General features: G+C 47.3%; 1 protein-coding gene across 4 annotated transcripts in view; it reads right to left on the bottom strand.

The window, feature by feature from the left end:
- The window catches only part of SULF2 (sulfatase 2), a 142,700-nt gene that overhangs the window by 48,939 nt on the left and 69,766 nt on the right, over nt 1–23,995 (bottom strand). For all 4 annotated transcript variants that reach the window (XM_081256761.1, XM_081256760.1, XM_081256759.1 and 1 more), the window contains exon 4: nt 2,156–2,307. In XM_081256761.1, coding sequence (XP_081112887.1) covers nt 2,156–2,307 — 152 coding nt within the window. The remainder of the gene's footprint in view (nt 1–2,155; nt 2,308–23,995) is intronic.

Below are 23,995 nucleotides of genomic sequence, written 5' to 3'. Positions count from 1 at the left end.
TACACAACCATGTGGATGAATCTCACAGACCTGATGTTGAGTGAAAAAAGCCAGATATAGAGAGCACATATGATATGATTCCATTTATGTGAAGTTCTTGAACAGGCAAAACCAATCCATGGTGATAAAAGTCAAAATAGAGGTGGTGGCGGTTTTGGCTGGAAAGGCGTATGAGGGAAACTGCTGGGGGTTGGAAATGCTCTGCAGCTTGACCTGGGCGGCACTTACACAGATGCACAGATGTGTGAAAATTCCCTGAAAGTTCACTCAGGATCTATGCTCCTTACCTTATCTCAGTTCAACAAATCAGAACTAGAAAAAGTATGTCCTAGGGAACAAATAGATTAAGGTATAATCACACAGTGGAATGCTATACAACAAGGATGAAGGATCTACACTCACACGTAACAACATGGGAATTTCAACAGGGTGTTAAGCAACAAAATCTGGATACAGAATTAGTCTACAATGCTGGAAGTCTGAGTAATGGGTGTCCTTTTGGGAGGGGTGGTTGCTGGGAGTTACATGAGGGGAACTTCATGACCTACGTGACTGCTGGTTCCATGTGTCTGCTCAGTTTTTGAAAATTCATTGAATTGTACACTCTATATGCACACTTTCTGTAAGAAAGTTCTGCTTTGGCAAAATGTTATAAAATAATACCCTCATATCACCTGGCACGTGTTAGAATGGTGAGCATCAAGAAGACAAGAGATAACAAGTGTTGGTGAGGATGTGGAGAAAAGGGAAACTTTGTGCACTGTTGGTAGAATGTAAATTGATGCAGCTACTACAGAAAACAGCATGGAGGCTCCTCAAAAAATTAAAAATAGAACTACCCTATGATCTAGGGATTCCACTTCTGGGTATTTATTCAAAGGAAATGAAAACTGGATCTTGCAGGGAGATCTGCACTCTCATGTTTATTGCAGCATTAGTCTCAGAAGCCCGGATATGCAAACAGCCTAAGTGTCCTCAATGATGAATGGATAAAGAAGATGTGGTGTATATATACACCACACACACACACACACACAATGGAACATTATTCCGTCCTGAGAAAGAAGGAAATCCTGCCATTTGCATCAACATGGACATACTTTGAGGACATTATGCTAAGTGACGTAAGTCAGAGAAAGACAAATACTATGCGATATCACTTGTATATGGAATCCAAAAGAGCTGAACTCATAAAAACAGAAAGTAGAATGGGTGTTACCAGGGGCGGGGGGTGGGAGAAGTGAGGAGATGTTGTTTAAAGGGACAAACTTACAACTAGTAAATAAGTAAGTCCTGGAGATCTAATGCACAGCATAGTCATTATAGGCAACTGTACTGTATTATAAACATCAGACTTGCTAAGAGAGACTAGGTCTTAATTATTCTCACCACAGAAAGGAAAAGATTATGCCACGTGATAAAGGTTACCTAACATGACAACGGCAATCACACTGTGCTATACACATGTATCGAATAAGCATGTTGTATGTGTTAAACTTACACGTTATACGTCAAATATATCTCAGTTGAAAAAGCCCAACACTCTTACATTGCCATTTGCAGCAACAGAGATAAACCTAGCATTACACTTAGCGAAGTCAGTCAGAGAGAGACAAATATGTGATATCACTTATATGTGGAATCTAAAAATAAAACAAATGAATCTAATACAAAACAGAAACAGACTCACAGACACAGAAAAACAAACTTATGGTTACCAAAGGGGAAAGGGATGGGGGGATGGGGGGAGGGATAAATGTGGAGCACGGGATTAACAAACACTACACATAAAACAAATAAGCAGCAAGGATTTCCTGCATAGCACAGGGAATTATATTCAATATCTTGAAATAACCTATAATGGAAAGTCATCTGGAAAAATATAACTGAATCACTTTGCTGTACCCCTGAAACTAACACAATATCGTAAATCAACTATACTTCAATTTAAAGAAATGAAAAATAAAACAATACTCTTAGAAACAGAGACTATCATTTGAGAAATGAGAAAACTGAAGCAGAGGATGTCAGTAAGCTGCTCAAGGTCACACACGTAAGTAAGTGTCGCCATCTGAGCCCAGGCAGTCGGGCTCCCGGGGTCGTGATCGCCAGGGCGGAGCCCCCCCGCCTCTCTCAGCCAGGAAGCGGGACTCACCTTGGAGTAGTCAAAGCCGTGTTTCTCCTTCACTCCGTTCCGACACAGTGTGTAGTTATAAAAGCGGGAGTTTTTAAGGAGGCCGACCCACTCCTTCCAGCCAGGCGGTACGTAGGAGCCGTTGTATTCATTAAGGTACTTCCCAAAGAAAGCTGGAGGGGAGAGGGACCAGGAGGCCACGTGAGCACACGGAGAGCAAAAGCCTTCTCTGTCCGTCAGCCGACAGCAATTTCTACACCATGGCAGGCCCAGAGCCTGGCGACAGCACTGCCCTCTGAGCCACGGAACCCTTTGGCAGGCAAGTGCAGCCTATGACCCCCTTCTCAAATGTTTTCACGTGCAGAAAATAAAATATATAAGATTACAGAGAAAACCAATTATTTTGAAATACAGTTATCAAAATATTAGGAGAATTTGCCATATAGTCATGTGTCCTTAAAAAACACGAAGATTAAACGCGAGACCTTGCAAGGAATGATCATTTCAAAGCAGTGATGAGTGAGAATATTCGATTTCGCGACACCTACAGCAACTGCAACAGAATACTGAAACATCGGCGATTTCTACGATGACAACGGTATAGATTCTGCCGATGCACCGTGGTTAGGGGCTTACATTCAGAACTGAAGCAAATGTCAAGTGTCAGTTGTAGGTCAGTGAAAACCAGAGCATCATTTTTTCCCACTCAAGTTTATGGACCCCCTTGGATTCTATCTACTACATGGCGTCTAGAAGGGTTAACATTTAAAAAAATGGACTGAGACCGATTGTTGGTGGGGGCATGGGGCATCTGGAGCTCTCATACGCTGCCGGTTGGACGTGCAGACCGATCCAGGCACGGTGGAAAACTGTTCGGCAGCGTCTGCTAAACTTGACCACAGTCACACCTTCTGACTCAGCAATTTGCATCCTGGGTATTTACTCAGAAGAAATGCATTCCTAGGTTCACCAAAAGTCACAAGCAGGACAGGCTCATAGCAGCACTACTCACAATAGCAAATAACTAGAAACTAAACAGATGTCCATCCACACAAGAATGGAGAAATACACCACATGTTTGTATACCCGAATATGACATAGAAATAAGAAGGAAAGGACTAGTGCCACATTCACTAACATGAACGCATCACAACAACCAGTGTTAAGAGAAATAAAGCAGATATAAAAGTATCACTATGATCCCATTTACATGAAGTTCAAAAACAGGCAAAACAAATCTATGGTTTTGAGAAGAAAAGCCGTGGTTATTGCTGGATGTGGGGGTCAGGGGTATGGAGGGGGTACGGGACTTCTCGGGTGATGATGGTCTTGTTCCATTTCTTGCTGGAACACGGGTGGTTCAGTTGGTGAAACTCCACGGAGCTGGGCATTTAGAGTGGCTAAAGTGCACGTCTCTGCAGGCATGCTTCACACCACCAGCAAAGCTTACTTAAAAAAAGAATCACCCTAATTCATCTGGCCGGGGATACACCCCCGAACTTTCTGTGGGTGGCGAGGTAACGCAAGATCTTTGTGATACGTTTTTGTTCTTTTTTTTCCTCCTCCATGGGCAAGTGTGGTTTTTAATCATTATAACCTATAAAGTCAGTTTTTAGCAATGGAAAAATCTGAGAGTTTTTCTAGAGACAGAGGCGCTAGGCCAGCCCTCTCTTCCAGATGAGGACACTGGGGCTCCAAGACACTCAGAGAACCACTGCCAAGAGAGCGGGGCTGTGAAAGGGACTGGAAGAGATCCCGCAAGCAGAGGGCTTAGCACCATTCCTGGCAAAAAGTCTAGTGGGTGTCAATTCAGAGCCCAAGATGAGAAGAGACAGACAGGGGAGCTGAACATGCATAGAGGAAGGAGTGGGCCAGGGTTGCTATGATGTCAGCAGAGGTAAGATGGGCCCTTCCACTTAGAACCTTCTAGAAAGCATGATGAAGGGCTGCTTGAGACCTGTTGGTCCAGAGAAGAGAGGTTTGGGCCAGGAGAGGCTGCCATGGAGCCGGAGCCCTCTATGGGGTTTTCCTGGAGACCTGGCAGATGGCTGGCACTGCCCAGGGGTAGGAAGACCCCTCACACCCCAAGCAGCCAGATTCCAGAATCCCCCAGGCTCTAGGCAAAGGCAAGCATTTCCATGAAATCCTCCCCTGGCACATAGGACCAGGAAGTGAGTGTTCCTGACGGAGGAGCTGATGAACTGCATCTTAGAAGGATGTGGGCATGAGGAGAAGGTGAAAATAGGAAGGGAAGACCCCCAGCAGCCTCAGGGGAAGGCCCAGGGTGGAGCCTCCCTTCACGTGGTAGGACCGCGCAAAAATAAATGGAAAGGAGCCCTGGGCAGCAGGGGAGCTGGGAAACCGGCTGCCCTGGCTGAGTCCTGGGTAACATCCAATATTTACAGAGTGAAACATAACCAGGTGATGGGTGCCCAATTCAACAGCAACTGCATGCCCTGGCTGGGTGCTGGGGTATCAGGGATGGAGATGCCAGCTGGAGGTAAGAGGCAGCATAAGAGCATCAGGTAAGCTGAAGGCTTGAGCCTCTTTCTCTAGAACGTGGCACAGACACTTGCTCCATCCGCCCCCGGAAAGCAGTGGCTCTCAGCCAGGGGCAGTTTTGCCCCTTAGACACTTGGCAGTGTCTGCAGACATTTTAGGTTTGTCACAACTTGGGGAATAGGATGCATCTGGCGGGCAGAGGCCCGGGAGAATGCTAGGCATTCGACAGAGCTCAGGACAGCCTCCACTAGAGAGAATCATCCGGCACAAAATGTCAATACCCTGGAGTTGAGAAAAACCCTGATTTAAGTAACTCTACCTGGCCCTCAGCATCTCCTTCCCATCAGTAAAAAAAACCACACTGTGAGAGCTGAGAAGCCCTCTGGAGACCAAGCACAGTCCAGGAAACAAGATTACCAAACCTCAATAACCTTACTCCCCACTTCGGATGCTTCTTTCCATAGGTAGGGAGCTCTACCCTGATAACACGCCTAGCCTCTTCCTTTCTCTCCTGTTCTGCCTTGGGGAAGACTGACACAGCAGGGGCAGCAAACCTTTCCTGTAAAGGCCCAGAGAGTAAGTATTTTAGGCTTCATAGGCCAGACAGCCTCTATTGCAACTATTCAACTCTGCTGTTGCAGGAAACAGTCATAGACAATCCGTAGACAAATGGGTGTGGCTGTGTTTCAATAAAACTTTATTTATAAAGGCAGATGGAGGGCCGGATCTGGCTTGTGGGCTGCAGTTTGCTGACCCTTAGCATATGTGTCTGGTGAGTTTGGTGGGACAAATCGGACACACGTAACCCAATCCTTCCGTTGCCTTCCTGTGGGGAGTGATTTACCCGCAGGCACTGCTAGTTCAAGGGGGCTTGGCTCAGTGAGAAGTCTGTCTGACTCTGGAGTTTAGCATCAGGAAGCCCAAATGCCCTCAGAAGGAAGCCAGATCCTCAAACTTGGACTTTATCAGATTCCTCAAAGTACTATTTTGGCTTCCATCTGCTGACTCCTTAATTTTATTTCTCATTTGGTTCACAACGTCAACAAGGAAGAAGGTGATCTTAATAAGCATCCCCTCAAAGTTCCCCAACACTCTCTCATGATAAATAATATTGGTGGTGGTGTAAACGTTTTCTTTTCAAACTGAAGTAAAAAGAGTACAACAATCGAGAGAAAAATATTAATAATAGAATCAGTGTCCCAGGCATGTAAAGATCAATATATCCATTTAACAACTATTTATGAAACACCTAAGGTATGCCAGGAGCTGTTCTAGTCACTGGAAACACAGCAGTAAAGAAGACCCTCAGGATCTCTGACTTCATGGGGCTCACATTCTAGGGAGGAGGACTGTGACAAATAAAGATGGTGGTGTTGGTGATAACAGTGATGAAGAAAATAAAGGATGATGATGCAACGAAGTGGCCAGAGATGGACTATGGGAGGTACCACTGGGCTGGGTAGTCAGGGTTGAGGAATGATGAGAATGAGTCAGAGGGAATATGGGAATATAAGGAAAACTTCTCCAGGCCAAAAGAACAGCAAGTGCAAAGGTTCTGAGGCAGGAACAAGCTTGGGGGACACACATCCCCTGAAATATTACATGCCAGATTTTTCATTTCGTGTGCATTTTCCTGGAAACACAGCTTCTGACACATTTTGAAGGGAAGACAGGACCACAAGTCATTTCAGAAGCACAGAACTTCACTCTCTTGGTTTGCAGAAGAGTGAACGAAAGCCCAGAGAAGGAGGCACACTGAATCCCCCACTGGGGGAACAAGGTTCCCTCCCAGGTCTCTCCAGTCCCCAGCTCATGATCCTACTGGTTTGTCCCTGAAGATCTGGGCTAAGGTCTTTCTGATGAATGTGCAACTTGAAATGCTAAAGGCCTAAATTCTTGGCCCTGCTGGTGGGATAGATATTTCTTGGGGGTGGGAGGTGGGGTGACTTTGGAAGCCCACCCCTGCCTATTATTATTTTCCAGTGCCATGGGTGTCAACACATCCGGAGCTGCTTCCTCTGCTAGAATCTTCTCTTTCACATCTCCCTCCTCTTTCTAATCCCCAATCCCTCAAAACTCCAGAGTTTATTATTCAGCCTCCACAAGGCCCTAGAAAACAGGGCTTCAGTCAAAGGCTTTTAGTGCCAAATTAGATTTTGCTCTCATTTGATTAGATTTCACCAAGGCAGCTTTTAAAATGGTTACTCCAGCACCAGTTGAGGTGGGAGAAGCAAATTAGCATGGGCCCCTGGGGCACTGGGCCTGGGAGATACAGGCAGGAGAATGAGCTGGAATTAAAATCAAGATTAAAAATACAGCCCATGTCATGGTTGGAGCCTGGAGTCGCTGAGCCTTCGCTGCTGGGATGGTATAAAGGAAGAGCAAACTGGGGGCTGCTGCGGGGGTGTAACAACTTGGCAGGCAGATTAAGAGGAATTAAATGCCAGGCCAGGAAAGACCACTGACAAGGTGCTGGCTGATGGCTGCCCCTAGGAGGCAGGGCTGGCATCAGCTGAAGGGACAGAGCACTTACTGGCTCCTGTGTGCCCGGCACTGGGTAGAAATTTACTCCTGGCAACAGGGACTTTTGTTTTGCCTGCCTGGTCCTGACTATGATTCTTTGGGTACCACCGCTTCCTTATGTAAGTATGCATGGCTGCTCTTAACTCCTGACTCCAGGGCTGCATGCATAATCTCAGCCTGACCAATCAGAGCTCTACATTCCTCTGGCTACTGCCATTGGTTCAGGAATAGGCATGTGACCGAAGCTGGGCCAATGAGAGTCAGCCCTGGGATTTTAGGGAGCTACTGGGAAGAAGTTTTTCTTTCACGGGGCTTGAAGCTGGTGGGATATAAGCTTGAAACTGCTGGCAGCCATCTTGCCACCAAGAAGGGGGGAGTCTGTTTGAAGGTGAAGCAACATGGAAGAAAGCAGCAGAGGTGAGTGATGGAGACATGGAGAAAGAGAGAGGTGGAAAGAGAGAGAAATATATTGGTTTGAGTCCCTGTGTCCACTCTTACCTGAAGCCACCTTTAATGCTAGTATTTTCAGTTACAGTGTTTCCCAGTTTTAGGGGACATTGGACAATGGGGACATTTTTAGTTGTCACAACCAGCATCAAGTGGGTAGAAGCAAGGGATGCTGGTAAGCATCCTATAATGCACAGGATGGCTCCCCAGGAAAAAGAATGATCTGGCCCAAGATGTCAGTAGTGCCAAGGGTGAAAAACCCTCAGTTAGGTAAACCAATAAATCCCACCACTCCACTTATGTTGTTGTTTTGTTTGCTTAATTCACTTTGGGTTGAGGTCCTTCACCAGCAGTTAAAAGACCCAAGGAGAAGACAGTGAGATGCTCAGTGTAGAGCAGGGTTTTGGCAAACCAGATCTGGCCCGCCACCTGTTTTTGTAAATAGTTTCACTGGAACACAGCCACACCCACTTGTTTACGTGCCTTTATGGCTGCTTGCACACTGCAATGGCAGAGTTGGGTAGCTGCAATAGAGACCATGTGGCTGCAAGTCCCAAATATTTACTATCTGGCTCTTTGCAGGAAAAGTTTTCTCACCCTGGATGCAGAGCAAAATTCCCTGCATGGGGTGAAGGATCCCCCTGGGATCTGAAACACGGCTGTGGTGACCTGGAATGGTGATGCCAGTGCAGCAGAAGTAGACTCTGAACTGGGCCAGGGTGGTGTGGGCTCCAGAGTGCAAAGGAGTGACACAAGGGGGATGGCCATGACTACAGAACAGGAGCCGCCAGTTACAGGCTGCCCTCGCCCGTGCACGGTCCTGATATGCACAAATGTCAGTTTCTACACGTTGGTTAAATAATACCAGTCTCCCACAGCATGGTTCAAATTTGGCTATGGCAGCATACTAACTGTAATTGCATGAAGTACAAATTTCACTACTAGTTCCTCTGTCCGCAAATCACTGTGTCAATAACAGATGCCCATCACGATCAGCCACATCTCCTCTTGCAAGGTCCATCAGTGACTGGTCACTGCCCACCTGTTATTCAGTTCACGTGCAGACAGCAACGCAAGTAGTTGTGTTGCCTCCCTGTCTCCCAGTGATACACCTACAAGACATTTTACAAACGTGAATGATCAAAAGGAGACAGCTGGCCACCAGAGGCGAAAATGCAGCAAAGAAATGAAAAGTTTGAGCGCTGAAATGGAAACTTGAGTTGAATGTCAATGGAGTCACAGAGGAGGTGGAGCTGACCGTGGGAATGTTGACACTCACTGTTTGGGAAACTCTAGACAAGTGGCTGAACGAACTTAGCCAAAGGTGAACTTAATCGTTGATGTAAATGAGGAAAAGTGGTTGTGATGACAAGGAGGAAGATATCCTAGGGGAAAGGATGTTAAAGGGACTCTTGGAGATATTTTGCAACACCGAAAGCTGTGTGACCTTGAGTAAGTTGTTTCATCTCTCCATGCCTCAGTTTCTCCATTTATAAAATGGGGATAACAACAGTATCTACCTCCTGGGGTGGTCGTGAGAACTAACATATGCATACTGCTTAGAAATGGCACATGACAAGTGCCCACTAAGTGTTATAGTTTCATTAGCACCAATGTATCCCCCTTTTTGGCCAACTTCTTGCTCCATTAATACCATGTCTAATGGAAGCCCTTCAGAGACAGATGTCAGAATCCAGCCTCTCCCCCTCCCCACACAGAGGGGATTCTCATCCCCCAAGTTCCGCCCTATCGCTCTCTCCTGGTCCTGCAGGCCCGGGCAGGCAGCTCTTGTTGGAAAGCTGAGCGCCTGCTTCCCCTCCTGACTGCTGCTTTCTTCATTTGTCTGAGTTTAAGTGCTGCTGGGGAACCATTCAGAGTCTGATGGGAGAACCAGGCCCTTCTGTTATCTCTCCTAGCCCTGATTCTAACTGAAATTGCCTCGTAATGATTGCATTTGTGGTCTGTAAAAACTGTGTCTTGCGGCGACCAGAGACTGATGTTAGCTGGCAGTAAACCTGGCACAGGGGGGCAGACGGAGGCATCACTTTGGATACGGGGGAGACGGAGGGTTTCTGCAGCTGGAGTAAAACAGGTGTCCCAGGTCACCCTCTGTGCTGGAGAGCGGGTCAGATCGGGCCGGGGTTGGGGGGCGCTATTGTTTTGCACCTCCAGGCAGTGATTCCCCTTAGTCTGGGTGGTGACTGTATCACATGGGAGGTGGTACAGGAGAGCGGCCCGGCGTACCAAACCGTCTGCTCTGCTACCTAACACTCACCCCAGGCAAGTGACTTCACCCCTCTGTGCCTCAGTGGACAAGGATGATAGTACGCCACTGCCTGCTGTCACGGGGAGTGGAGGACCCAACGTGCGTACGGAACAGAACACTGTACCTGGCACATCCCAAGTACCTAGCAAGTGGCGGTGAGCGGGACCGACAGCACCTCCACCTTTGGGACCCTCCCCTCCCCCACTGTGGGACATCTGGATGGAACTGTCAGCAGGGCTGCTTCAAGGACACTGGCGTCTCTGAGCACACATTCATCCCACACCACCTTCACCCACGTCCTACATTAGAGAGAATCGATAAATAACTGAGTCAAAATATTCTGGAATGGACTGGTTGATCATGCTACATTTCACTATTTATATCCAAATGTAAACATTTCATTAACTATTTACTCATTTTGATTGGGTAGTTTCCCCCATAATTTGGAGCCAATATACCAATATATACACACATGCACGAATACACACGTGTGCATGCACGCACACACACTCCCTCTCTCTCTCTTTCAGGTGACCCCTGAAAAGCCATAGCCACTACACCCCTGGTTCCTCTTAAATACAAAGGTCCCAAGGTGTCCTTCCCCACCCAAGGGGCAGGTATATGTGTGAACTTGGTCAATCAGACTCTGCCCTGGGACTTTGAATCTTGAGCTAGGAGACTCAAAAGTGGAAGAAAGGGTTGGATTTCTGTAACACCCCCCTATGAGACAGCTGCTCAAAAGCTGCAATTGGAATCCTCAGATCCAGTGTTTGGGAATCCAAATGAAAGAGGCAAGGCCATCAGGATGATGGAGTCCCCAAAGAGAAATGTCTTTTGCTCCTCCATCCTCATTTCTTTGTGTACAGAGGAAATGGCCTCCACCTGGACTTGGTGCCTCCCCTTTTGCCCCTATAACCCAGACCCCGCCCCCAAATGGCCAGAAGGACCCTTCTGAACCCAACACCCTTCTTGTCATTCCCCTTCAGTGACTCCCCCGCCTGTCCTGCTACCTTTGCCCGCATCTCCCATCACTCACCCCTCTGCTCACTGTTCTGGCCATTCCCAGCCTCTTGTTCCTTAAAACGTTCCAAACTCACTGCCACCTCAGGGCATTTGCACCTGCTCTTCCCTCGGCCTCGGACACTTGCCTTCTCCCTTCTCACATGGACTGGCTCCTTCTCACTGTGACGTCTCAGATTAGATGTCACCTCTTCTGAGGAGGTGTCTCTGATCATCTTGCCTAAGGCCACTCAGCCCTCTCACCAGGCTATTTATCTTCTCCATAGCACTCAGCACTCTCTGAAATTATCCTGTAGGTGTGTTTGTTTTCTTGTTTATCATTTCCCCAAGGATGTTGGGTCCACAAGGCAGAGGCCTTTTCTGGGTGCTGTAGCCCTAGCCCAGTACCTGGCTAAGAGTGGGCACACAGTGATAGCTGCTGACAGGGTGCCTGGGTCGATGCACTTCGGGGAGGCACACAGGTAGGGCAGTGCAAGACTGCCCCTGTCCAGTGTCTTAAGCCTCACACCCTCCCTTGGGAGGGCAGGAGGGCTGGAGAAGCGGTGGCCAAATGTTTTACTAGAAGGGATTTCTATCACAATATCTGCAGGAGCGAATGCTACACGTTGGAAAAAGGCTACATGGAGGTGGTGGAGATGTCAGTCCGAAGCCTGTGTGCAAAGCACAGGGAACACGTATCAGACCAACTGGGGCGATCTGCATCCCCCAGTGGACACTGGCGATGTCTGGAGTCTTTTCTGTTTGTCACAACTGGGGAGGGGGGTGCTACTGGCATCTAGTGGGTAGAGGCCAGGGATGCTGCTAAACATCCTCCAGTGCACAGGACAGCCCCACAGCAAGGAATGAACTGACTTCAAAGCATCAGTGGTGCCGAGGTCAAGAAACTCCATGCTGGGTATACAGTTTCAAAAGTTACGTGGGTCTCTGGTGATGGAGACAGGGGTGCGGTGTGGCTTTGAGGAACTTGGGTTCCAGAATCTGGAGGGCCAGGGTTTGAGCCCTGCCTCCTTGGGCAGATGAGTGTTCCTCTCTGAGCCTCAGTGACTTCATCTGTAAAATGGGGGCCACAGCAAATGAGATCATGTCTGTCAAAGAGTAAGAACTCCAAAGAAAGGAACTGTGAGTTCCCAAAATATAGCCTGCTTTCCTTTACGGGGGCGGGGGTGGGCGTGTGTGTGATGAGAACTCAGGTCTCTGGAGAAATGAAAATGGTTGTTAGAAACCAGATTCTACAGCATCTTGGAAAATGACAAGGCCCCTTGGAGACTCCAGTAATGAGCTCAGGGAAGGATGTTTACACTGCACAAAGAAACCGGCTGAGCATGACACACATCTATTAGCAGAGATGGGCCAGAGCGCGGAGTCAAGCCAAAGACAATAAACAATGTTTGCCAAAGCGATTCGGAAAGGTCAGTGAAAAATGAAGTAGAACGCTGGAAAAGTCCATCTTTCCCAGGATAACCCACCCCGTTTCACAGGCAAGGAGTTTGGGAAAACACAAAGGGGTCTTCACCCTCTATGACCTCTTCCAAATTCCAGTTGGCCTGTGCCTCTTTCACACGTTCTGCCATTTTTTAATTAAATGTTTATTGAACATCTACTATATACCAGGTACTGTTCTATGTCTTTGGGCTGAAATGGTGAACAAGACAGACAAGCTTTCCAGTTCCAGATTATTTCATGTGTTTATCCATCTCCCAGTGAGATGATAATATTTGGCCATTTTTATGTATCGTTTGGACGGTTCACAAAACTTAATCTTTTCCTTCAGATCAATTCATTTGATGCCCAACAGGCATTTCAAACTGGACTTTTGATTGGTTCCCCTAAAGTTGCTTCTCTCCCCACATTCTGGTAAATGCCAGCTGCTCAGGCCACACACCCCAAAGGGGTCTTCAGTTGCCCTCTCCCCCTCATTGATATATATATATTGATGATACATCACAGTAGTTCCATGTTCAGAACAGACTCAGGACTGAGCACCTCCTACACCTCATTGGGACCGGCGTGGTCCAAGCCCCCACCTTCTCTCGCCTGGACCTTGCTGGGGCCTCCACCCTGGTCCTGATGCTTCCCTGCCCCAACCTCTAAGCTCCAGCCTTCCATCCAACCTCCATAGTCACCAGAAGGATTCTGTTAAGTCACAGATCAAGCCCAAATGCAAACCCTTCAACGGGTATGTGTCGCACTTGAACTGAGATCCAGGGTCCTCGTCGTGTCCCCCAAGATCCCACGTGATCTGTCTCCTGCTCCGTCCTGGACCTCGCCTCCCCGCTTTGCCTTTAGCCCATTCTGTTCCCGCCGCAGTGGCCTCCCTCTGTCCTCCCAGCCCTTGAGGCTCATTTCTGCCTCAGGGCCTTTGCCCCTGCTGTTCCCGCTGAAGGAAGCATCTTCCCCAGACACCTGCATGGACCACTTCCTCACCTTTCCCAGGCATTTGCTCAAATGTTACCTTATTGGGTTCCATCCCTAAGCATCTGATTACAATGGCCTCTCCCCACCCCTGGTTCTCCCTCTTCTCCTGACTTTGCTTCTCCACAATACTTAGCACCACCTGACAAATCTGTCTTGTGGCTTTTCCCACCTGCCTGCCCAATTGAAACACCTGCTCCATGAGGGCAGGGGTTTCTGCCTGCCTTGTTCCCACTGTATCTCTACATCTAGGACAGAGCCCAGCAAGCACGAAGACCTCAACAGATATCTGTGGGATAAATGATGAAATGATGGAACCAATGAATGCCCAGGTGATGGGAGGCCTGTGGGAATCCTGTCCAACTGAGGGACTCGCAGATTCCTGTCGCCCAGCACCCAGGGTGCACCGTCTTAGAACAGAAGAGCAGGTGGAATTGTTAAATTGTCGTCTTTCTATTTGATTTTGTGGCGTCTGGTGGGCTGAGTCGGGATCCCTTCCATCCACATGGGGCAGGGCTTCCCTGGGGGTGGGGGTGGGGTGCCTGCACAGCTGAAGAAGGGCCCCAGGCCAGTGTTCGCCAACAGCAATCACTCTCAAGTGTTTCAGTATCAGGGTCCCTTCACACTCTTAACTGTTATTGAGGACGTGAAGGAGTTGATTATGTCTAGCGATAGTTACCATATTAGACATGAACACTGAGAAATTTAAAACATATGAGTTCATTTAAAAATAGTAATAATAGGGCTTCCCTGGTGGCGCAGTGGTTGAGAGTCCGCCTGCCAATGCAGGGGACGCGGGTTCGTGCCCCAGTCCAGGAGGATCCCACATGCCACGGAGCGGCTGGGCCCGTGAGCCATGGCCGCTGAGCCTGCGCGTCCGGAGCCTGTGCTCCGCAACGGGAGAGGCCACAACAGTGAGAGGCCCGCGTACCGAAAAAAAAAAAAAAAAAAAAAAAGTAATAATAAACCTACTTGTTAGTATTAATATATGTATTTCAAAAGGATAAATAAATATATTTTCCCCCAACAAAATAACATTAGTGAGAAGAACTGGACTGTTTTATAGTTTAGCAAATATCTTTAAGTATCTGGTTTAACAGGAGACAGTTGGATTCTCATATCTACTTCTGAATTCGATCTGTCGTGATTCGTTGTTCAGGTTGTGTTTTGTGAAAAATCCAACCTCACGTAGAAATGCACACAGAAAGTGGGGGAGTCTTTTCATACCCTTTTTAGATGGTTGTGGGTATGCTCTATACCCATTAGAAACACCATGAAGAAAATGAGAGTTAAAAGGCAAATGATGTCTTGGTATTATCGTGCAAATGGTCTGGGGTCCAGGGTTCCTGGGGCACACTTTGAGAACCACTGGGTTAGAAGGTGATGACATACCCCAACAACCCGATGAGGCAGATACTATTTCTGTCCCCATTTTACAGTTGGAGAAACGAAGGCACAGAGAGGTGAAGTCCCCTTCGGCCCAACATCCCCCAGCTGGCGGGTGGCAGAGCTGAGACTCAAACCCAGGTGGTCCGTCTCCAACCTGACTTTTGGCTACTATACCTCATCCTGCATCTTGGCAGGGCAGCCACCCAGTCCCTGCAGATTGGAGCATTTCCCATCCGATGGGGTGGGGAGAGGCAGGGAAACCCTTGAGAGAAAAAGGAAACAGCCAGTGGACAGCTCAACGGCCAGAGGCAGGAAGGAGAAACGGACCTCGTTATCCGAGAGATCCTGCTTCTCGATGGGCTCAGACTACCCTCCAAAGTGCTTTCTGCCAGAAGTGCAGACAGAAGAGAGAGTCCGCACTGAGGTCGCTCCATCCTTCCAGGATTCATCTGGCCGTGGGCTGGAGGGACGGCCATTCCCAGAGCCTGAGCTCTTTGCCTTTCTTGAAGCACAGGCTTGGGAATCCAGGAGGGAACCACAGACATCATCAAGATCAGTGTTTCCAGACGTATGCGGTTGGAGGGAAAATTTTTATCCTGGGAGGCAGTCAGGCATGAAGGCTGAGCATGAGCTCTGGAATGGACAATGGACATCCTGGGCTTAAATCCAGCTAGTTCCACCTGCCAGCCTCAGTGTTCCCATCTGTAAAATGGAGATAATGATATGCCTACCTGACCAAGTTGCTGGAAAGGATTTAGTTGGAAAATGCAGGGAAACTGCTGCCAAATGATGATTACTGTTTTTTGTTTTTTGGCCGCATTGGGTCTTCACTGCTGCACACGGGCTTTCTCTAGTTGCGGCGAGCCGGGGCTACTCTTTGTTGCGGTGCGCAGGCTTCTCATTGCGGTGGCTTCTCTTGCTGCGGAGCACGGGCTCTAGGTGCGCAGGCTTCAGTAGTTGTGGCTCATCATGGGCTTAGTTGCTCCACAGCACGTGGGATCTTCCCAGACGAGGGCTCGAACCCGTGTCTCCTGCATTGGCAGGCAGATTCTTAGCCACTGCGTCACCAGGGAAGTCCCTGATTACTGTTTTTTTTTTTTGTTTTTTTTTTTGCGGTACGCGGGCCTCTCACTCTCGTGGCCTCTCCCGTTGCGGAGCACAGGCTCCGGACGCGCAGGCTCAGCGGCCATGGCTCACGGGCCCAGCCACTCCGCGGCATGTGGGATCTTCCCGGACCGGGGCACGAACCCACGTCCCCTGCATCGGCAGGTGGACTCTCAACCACTGCGCCACCAGGGAAGCCCCCGATTACTGTTTTTTATTATAAAACTATGATTTATCAAGATGTTACATATTCATTCAGTGAGTCAGTCAATAAATATTAGAAGAGCATTCTTATGTACCAGGCATGGTTCTAGAAACTGAGGATACCATTGAACAAAACAGAAGAAATTAAGAAACAAACAACCCCAAATCGTGCCCTCATGGAATTTACATTCTACGGTTGAGAACAGTCCGAAGTGGGGAACTGTGATTCTAGGAGGCTGTCCTAGTAATGCAGGAGAGAGACTGGGATGGTTCTAACCAGGTGGGCTCAGAGGGGTTGCTTGGTTTCAGGCTATTTCTGAAGGCAGAACAAACAGGATTTGCAGATGGATTAGATGTGGTGTAGGAGAGAAGTGAGCAGTCAAGGATATTTCAAGGTTTTCAGCCGGAGCATCAAGGATAGATCTGTCATCATCTAGGAAGGGGCTGCCATGGGAGGGGCAGGTTCCAGAGCTCAAGGTCAGACCCGTTAACCTCGAGGTGCCTGACAGACGTCGAGGTGGAGTCAGGGCGGCAACTGGAGATGTGAGTCCAGGTTGAGGGGAAAGGTCTGGGCTGGGGTGGAAATTTGGGAGCTGTCAGCATTTAGATGGCAGTTAATGCCACAGGACTAGTGAGAGTGAGATCACCTAAGGAGGGGGTTCTTAATCTGAGGTCTGTGAACTTGGATGGGAAAACTACATCTTGCTTTATTTTCATGATCCTCTAACTGGCACTGCCTTCAATTATGAATGAAAGCAACAAGTCGTAGTAACAGTCGTCCCTGTGCCTTTGTTACCCACACAAGACAGATATTTTCATATCACAGTACAGTTAATGCAGACGTCTTGAAATATCATTTAAGCCAGCACTACTTCCCAATCACAAAGTTATCACACTTATCAGTTATCAGCTAAATAACTACTCCGTCGTGCTCTTCAGTGTGTAAAAAAGAATACCTATCACAGCTTAAAAAGTATTTTGGTGAATGTATTTTGACATAACTGGCTTCCTTCGTAATTCTGTGTATTTTCTTCTATGCATTTAATTTGAAAATATTATTCTGAAAAGGGTCCATAGCCTTCACCAGACCCCAAGGGGGTCCCATGGCACTAAAAGGGGTAAAATCCCCAGTTAGGGAATGAGGATAGCTAGAAGAGGGCCCAGGTCCTGGGCTCTGGAGTAAGGGGTCAGGATGATGAGACACCAGCCCTAGGAGACTTGGGAGGAGCTGCGGGTGGCATAGGAGGAGAACCAGGAGAGAAGCCAGAGGTAGGAAGCTACCAACTCAGCTCCATGCTGCTCAGGATGATGGCCTTTCCTTCCCCAGGATGAGTGAGAATACTGACCACAATCCCCACCATGTATCATAGCTTCCAGAATGCATCTCTTCCTCTGCCCAGCCCCAGAGCTTTGAGCATTAGATCTGAGAGTGTATTCAGCTCAACTATTTCCCAGTCACTAGTTTAGATAACAAGGGGACACACTGTGCATGATTCCATGCCTGCAACCTTTCCTCTGCCCTTGAAGTTCACCGGTTCCCTTTCTTCCTCTCCCCTGGGAGAGAATGTATATAATCTACAACAGGGCAAATGTAAACAAGATTCAGGTACTCCCATGAATGAATGAAATGGACCAAGAATAAGAGAAGGAGAGGTGCGCTGTGAATGGAGATCTGGGCCCTGCCGATGAAGGGCCATAGAATCTGCTGTGTCACCCAGTGTCTACGTGTTCCCTCTCCACAGAACGAGAACTACCAGCTGGGCACAAGGCTGCCAGAACGGAGCTTACAGGCTCAGCCTCGCTTGCAGCTGGATGTGGCGATGACCAGCTTTTGGTGGAGATGTGGATAGCTGTGGTGTGTGAATTCTAATAATGGCCCTACTGGAAGTGGGTGTGCCTCCTCTGTATCTTCTACTTCGTGCTGGCTGGATGTGGACGTGGTCAGCCGTTTTGGACAAGGGCAGTCCCCCCAGGAGGGTGGAGCAATGTGACAGGAGCCTGGGTACCAGTCCTGTGTGTGCCATATCACACCTGGGCTGTGATGCCCAAACTGTCAAATGAGAGAGAGAAATAAGCACCTATCATCCCTAAACCACTGTTATTTGGGGACTGATGTGCCCTCAGCTGTACCTATATTCTAAAAACACTGGGGGTAGCTGTGATACAGATACAGCTGGCTACTGCCACCCAGGGGGTCAGCAAACCTTTTCTGCAAAGGGTCAAACTGAAAATACTTTCAGCTTTGCGGCCATATGGTCCTGTTACCAAATCAACTCTAGCACTGTAGAGCAAAAGCAGCCACAGACAATACATAAATGGATGGGCATGGCTGTGTTTCAATAAAACTTTATTTATAAAAACAGCTGACAGGTCCCTGTGAGCTGTAGTCTGCTGACCCCTACCATTCGGGAATGTTGCCAATATTGGCAAGATCCTCCTCCTCATTTTTTTTTTTTTTTTAAAGAGCTTGGAATCTGAATTTTTGAGTGAAATTTCCGGGTTTTAAAAAACACCTTGTAACTCAAACAGAATATATTTAGCATTGAAGTGTGGACTCAGGCTGCTGGCTGCCACTTTGCAAGACCCAAATTTGGTCCTAAGGGTGCAGGATCGAAACTGAGCTGGCCCAGGCCACATTCCCATCCCACCCCTGCTGCCGGTAGAAGGGCCCTGAGCTGTGAGACCATAGTCATTTGTCATTTGGCTTTCAGAGCTCCTGCTCAGAGCAGAATATAACAATCCCACTGACTTTCTGGGGGTAAAGCTGGGGTCTCCTGAGGTACAAGTGATAAATGAGAAGGAAGTGCTTTTGCAAACTCCAGAACGCTACAGATATTAGATGCAAAATGCCACAGGGCTGAAGTCTTTTGTTTTTGTGGCAGACAAATTGGCTGAGGAAGCAGGGCTGGGAAGAAATACATTAAATAAACCCAGAGCCCCAAAGCTCTTAGGACTGGAGCATTTCTGATCTTCTGTAACTGGATCCTTTTAACTTTGGGCTGCTTACAAGGTAACATGAATCTCTTTCTTCTGCTTTTGAAAAGACACCAAACGCAGATTGCTGCATGAAGTGATAAATCAATGCTGTAAAAGTTCTGGATGCCAGAGATGGGATTGTGCTGAAATGAGAACTGTGGGAAAACGAATGAGGAAGGCGGGGGCATGATTATGCATGAAGGAGGCATCTTGGGCTGGAAGCAGAGAGAGCTGGGCTCTGGGGAAAGGCCTTCTTTCCACTTGCCTCTTGAGGTGGAAGCTGGATTTGGGTTTCTGTAGTAGACATTTGTTTTATTTAACTGCCCAGCATCAATTCTCCTGTCTTTTGGTAACTGTGCTTCTGAAGGAACCAACATTTCCCTTCTCTCAGTGTTACCTGTTCAGGTGAGGCTGCATCTAGCTCCCAGCTCCTGGGCTAGGCACATGATCTGGGCCTGGCCAATCAGGGTATCCCACGTCCCTTGGCCTCTGTGATTGGGTGAGGGAGGAACATATGACTCTAGCTGAGCCAATGAAAGCCTCCCCTGAGACTTCTGCTGGAGCATCAGAAAGAAGCTCTCTCTTTCCGGCAGGGTCACTACCCTGGTAAGATGGGATGTCTGGGACCATGTTAACATCACAAAGGTGAACTTTCCTAAAAATAAAGCCAACCCAAATGAAAGAAAATCCAAGAAGCAGAAAGACTGGGTTCTGATGACAATATTTGAGCACTGGGACTCAGCCAAATTTGCCTGAACTAATTTCAATTATATTTCTTAAGGCTGGGAAAGTCAGAGAGTAACACGGATTCCATTTTGTTTTCATTTTCTGCTAACTTCAAGCCTAACGCTGAAGAGTCATCCATTCATTCAAATTTTTATTGGGTACCCAACACCTGCCAGGAACTGTTCTTGGATCTGGGGATGTATGTAATGAACATAACAGGTGAGAAATAAGTTCAAAACACCTGAGATATAGGTCACAGACAATTGTCAGTTTGAGGACAGCATCGTTTTAGCTTACTTCATTTCTTTCACCACGAATGCACTCACAGAAGCACCTTTTTATGTTTATCTAGTTTTCAAGACTTGGGTGATAAAGATTTATTCTGCTTTATAAAACACCAACAACAAAGCCAACCAAAATCCTACCCTGATCTGAGAAAAAAAAAAAAAGAGTATTTTTTCCCTCCCTTAAGCAAATATAAAACTTCTTATACCTATATTGTTGTGTAAAGCACCAGAAAGTTATATCACAGCTTCACACAAAGGCATTATACACATTTCCATAGTGCTTCTTGTAGTAAGATAGAGCAATCTGATGTAGAGTCTCTAGGGGATTATTTCATTCTTCCATTTTACTTAGATCTCCAAGAAAGCCTGAGAAACGCTTCATCGAAATCGGCACAGTGTTGAGGAATGTTTAGCAAGGACTCTTAAAGCACATTTGAGCATGTAAATTATTCTTGAAAAACATATGTCACAAGTGGTATATAATTCACATTTTGTGTTATTGTTCAAAACACAACTACGTATCAGGAAAATGAATATTTCTATTTTCCCATGAGAAAACAACAACAACAACAAAAGAGCACCTGAGATAATTTCAAGGTGAGTGATAAGTCCTACGAAGAACATAAGCAGGGTATCGTGGTAGAGAGTGATGGGGGTGGGGAGGACTCACTGACACAGGGAAGCAGCAGGGATGCTAAGACGGAAGTTGAGGGATGACAAGGAACAAGCTGTGTGAGCAGTGCTCTAGGCAGCCGCAACCGAAAGTGCAAAGGCCCTGGGGAAGGTCTGACCTGGGAATGTTTGAGGAACAGCAAAGAGGCCAGGTGGTCTGAATGTTGTCAGAAAGAAGAAAGAGGGGTAGGAGATGTGGACAGAGAAGGGAGGAGGCCGAGGCCACGCAAGGAGCTGTGAGTTTATTCTTAAAGTAGTGGGCAGCCAGTAGAGGGTTGGAAGCAGGGAGTGACATGATTATATGTCCATTTTTCAAAGCCTCGTCTAGCTGCTGAGTAGGGAGGAGGAATGGCTAACCACTGGGGAGAAGCAGGACAAGCAAATACCCAGAGGGAAGGGTGGGGGCTGCTGCTTGCATGCCTCTTCACCAGCCCCTGTGTTCTCTCTGCTGCTTTTGGGGATGTCGTTGCTATCGAGGAAGGCTGGGCTATAGATGACACTGAGGCCCTGGCCGAGCTGTCGTGTTGGCGCCATTGAGGGTGGGCTGCTTGGGCCTCTAATGAAATGCTGGCCTCAGCCACCTACTCCCCGGGAGGGTCATGCAGTTTCAGTAAATGAGGACCGGGGCCCATCTGTTCCCTGGAAACTCGATTAGTGGGGAGTGGACCCCTCCCCCACACCTGCCCTCATTAGGATGAGCCTTATCTAAAAATCTTTTTGATCCTTCTATTTATTTATTTTGGCCGCACTGCACAGCATTCAGAATCTTAGTTCCCCGACCAGGGATCAAACCCATGCCCCCTGCAGTGGAAGCATGGAGTCTTAACCACTGGACCGCCAGGGAATTCCCTGTTTGGTCCTTTCACAGTATGATTTTGTCCACATCCTCTGACGTAAATCATACCAATGTTTTCTTAGGTCAGTCTCCCAAGGCAATAGATATAAAAACAAAAATAAACAAATGGGACCTAATCAAACTTATAAGCTTTTGAACAGCAAAGGAAACCATAAACAAAATGAAAAGACAACCTATGGAATGGGAGAAAATGTTTGCAAACGATGTGACGGACAAGGGCTTAATTTCCAAAATATACAAACAGCTCATATAACTCAACAAATAAAACCGAACAACCCAATCAAAAATGGGCAGGAGACCTAAACAGACATTTCTCCAAAGAAGACATACAGATATGGCCAAGAGGCACATGAAAAGATGCTCAACATCGCTAATTATTAGAGAAGTGAAAATCAAAACTGCAATGACGTATCACCTCACACCAGTCAGACTGGCTATCATTAACAAGTCTACAAATGACAAATGCTGGAGGTGTGGAGAAAAGGGAACCCTCTTACACTGTTGGTGGGAATGTAAATTGGTGCAACTGCTATGGAAAATAGTATGGAGGTTCCTCAAAAAACTAAAAATAGAGTTGCCATAGGATCCACCAATCTCACTCCTGGGCATATACACAGACAAAACTATAATTCGAGAAGATACATGCACACCTATGTTCACAGCAGCACTATTTACAATAGCCAAAACATGGACACCACCTAAATGTCCATTGGCAGATGAATGGATAAAGAAGAGGTGGTACGTATACACAATGGAATATTACTCAGCCATCAAAAAGAATGAAATAATGCCATTTGCAGCAACATGGATGGACCTAGAGATTATCATACTAGGCGGTCAGTCAGAAAGAGAAAGACAAATACCATATGATATCACTTATAAGTGGAATCTAAAATATGATACAAATCAACATATCTATGAAACAAAAACAGACCCACAGATACAGAGAACAGACTTGTGGTTGCCAAGGGTTGGGGGTAGGGGAGGGAAGGAGTGGGAGTTTGGGATTAGTAAAGGCAAACTATTATACATAGGATGGATAAACAAAAAGGTCCTGCTGTATAGCACAGGGAACTATATTCAATATCCTGTGATAAACCATAATGGAGATAAGCACAAGGTGGCGGAGTAGAAGGACGTGTGCTCACTCCCTCCTGTGAGAGCAATGGAATCACAACTAACTGCTGGACAATCATTGACAGGAAAACACCAGAACTCACCAAAAAGGATACCCCACATCCAAAGACAAAGGAGAAGTCCCAATGAGATGGCAGGAGGGGCACAATCACAATAGAATCAAATCCCATAACTGCTGGGTGGGTGATTCACAAACTGGAGAATGCTTATACCACAGAAGTCCACCCACTGGAGTGAAGGTTCTGAGACCCATGTCAGGCTTCCCAACCTGGGGGTCCAGAAGTGGGAGGAGGAATTCCTAGAGAATCAGACTTTGAAGGCTAGCGGGATTTGATTGCAGGACTTCAACAGGACTGGGGGAAACAGAGACTCCACTCTTGGAGGGTACACACAAAGTAGTGTGCGCATTGGGACCCAGGGGAAGGAACAGTGACCCCGTAAGAGACTGAACCAGACCTACCTGCTGGTGTTGGAGGGTCTCCTGCAGAGGCGGGAGGTGGCTGTGTCTCACCGTGTGGACAAGGACACTAGCAGCAGAAGTTCTGGAAAGTACTCCCTGGCATGAGCCCTCCCAGAGTCCGCCATTAGCCCCACCAAAGAGCCAGGGTAGGCTCCACTGTTGGGTCACCTCAGGCCAAACAACCAAAAGGGAGGGAACCCAGCCCCACCGATTAGCAGACAAGCAGATTAAAGTTCTACTGAGCTCTGCCCACCAGAGCAACAGCCAGCTCTACCCACCACAAGTTCCTCCCATCAGGAAACTTGCACAAGCCTCTTAGATAGCCTCATCCACCAGAGGGCAGACAGCAGAAGCAAGAACTACAATCCTGCAGCCTGTGGAACAAAAGCCACATTCACAGAAAGACAGACAAGATGAAAAGGCAGAGGGCTATGTACCAGATGAAGGAACAAGATAGAACCACAGAAAGGAAACTAAATGAAATGGAGATAGGCAACCTTCCAGAAAAAGAACTCAGAATAATGATAGTGAAGATGATCCAGGACCTCGGAAAAAGAATGGAGGCAAAGATCGAGAAGATGGCAAGAAATGTTTAACAAAGACATAGAAGAATTAAAGAACAAACAGAGATGAAGAATACAATAACTGAAATGAAAAATACACTAGAAGGAATCAATAGCAGAATAACTGAGGCAGAAGAACGGATAAGTGACCTGGAAGACAGAACGGTGGAATTCACTGCTGTGGAACAGAATAAATAAAAAAGAATGAAAAGAAATGAAGACGGACTAAGAGACCTCTGGGACTACATTAAATGTAACAACATTCACATTATAGGGGTCCCAGAAGGAGAAGAGAGGGAGAAAGGACGCAAGAAAAT

This window comes from Mesoplodon bidens, assembly GCF_964165515.1.
Source record: "Mesoplodon bidens genome assembly, chromosome: 15".
In the NCBI taxonomy this organism is placed as follows: Eukaryota; Metazoa; Chordata; class Mammalia; order Artiodactyla; family Ziphiidae; genus Mesoplodon; species Mesoplodon bidens.
This window is presented reverse-complemented; position numbering and strand designations above follow the sequence as displayed.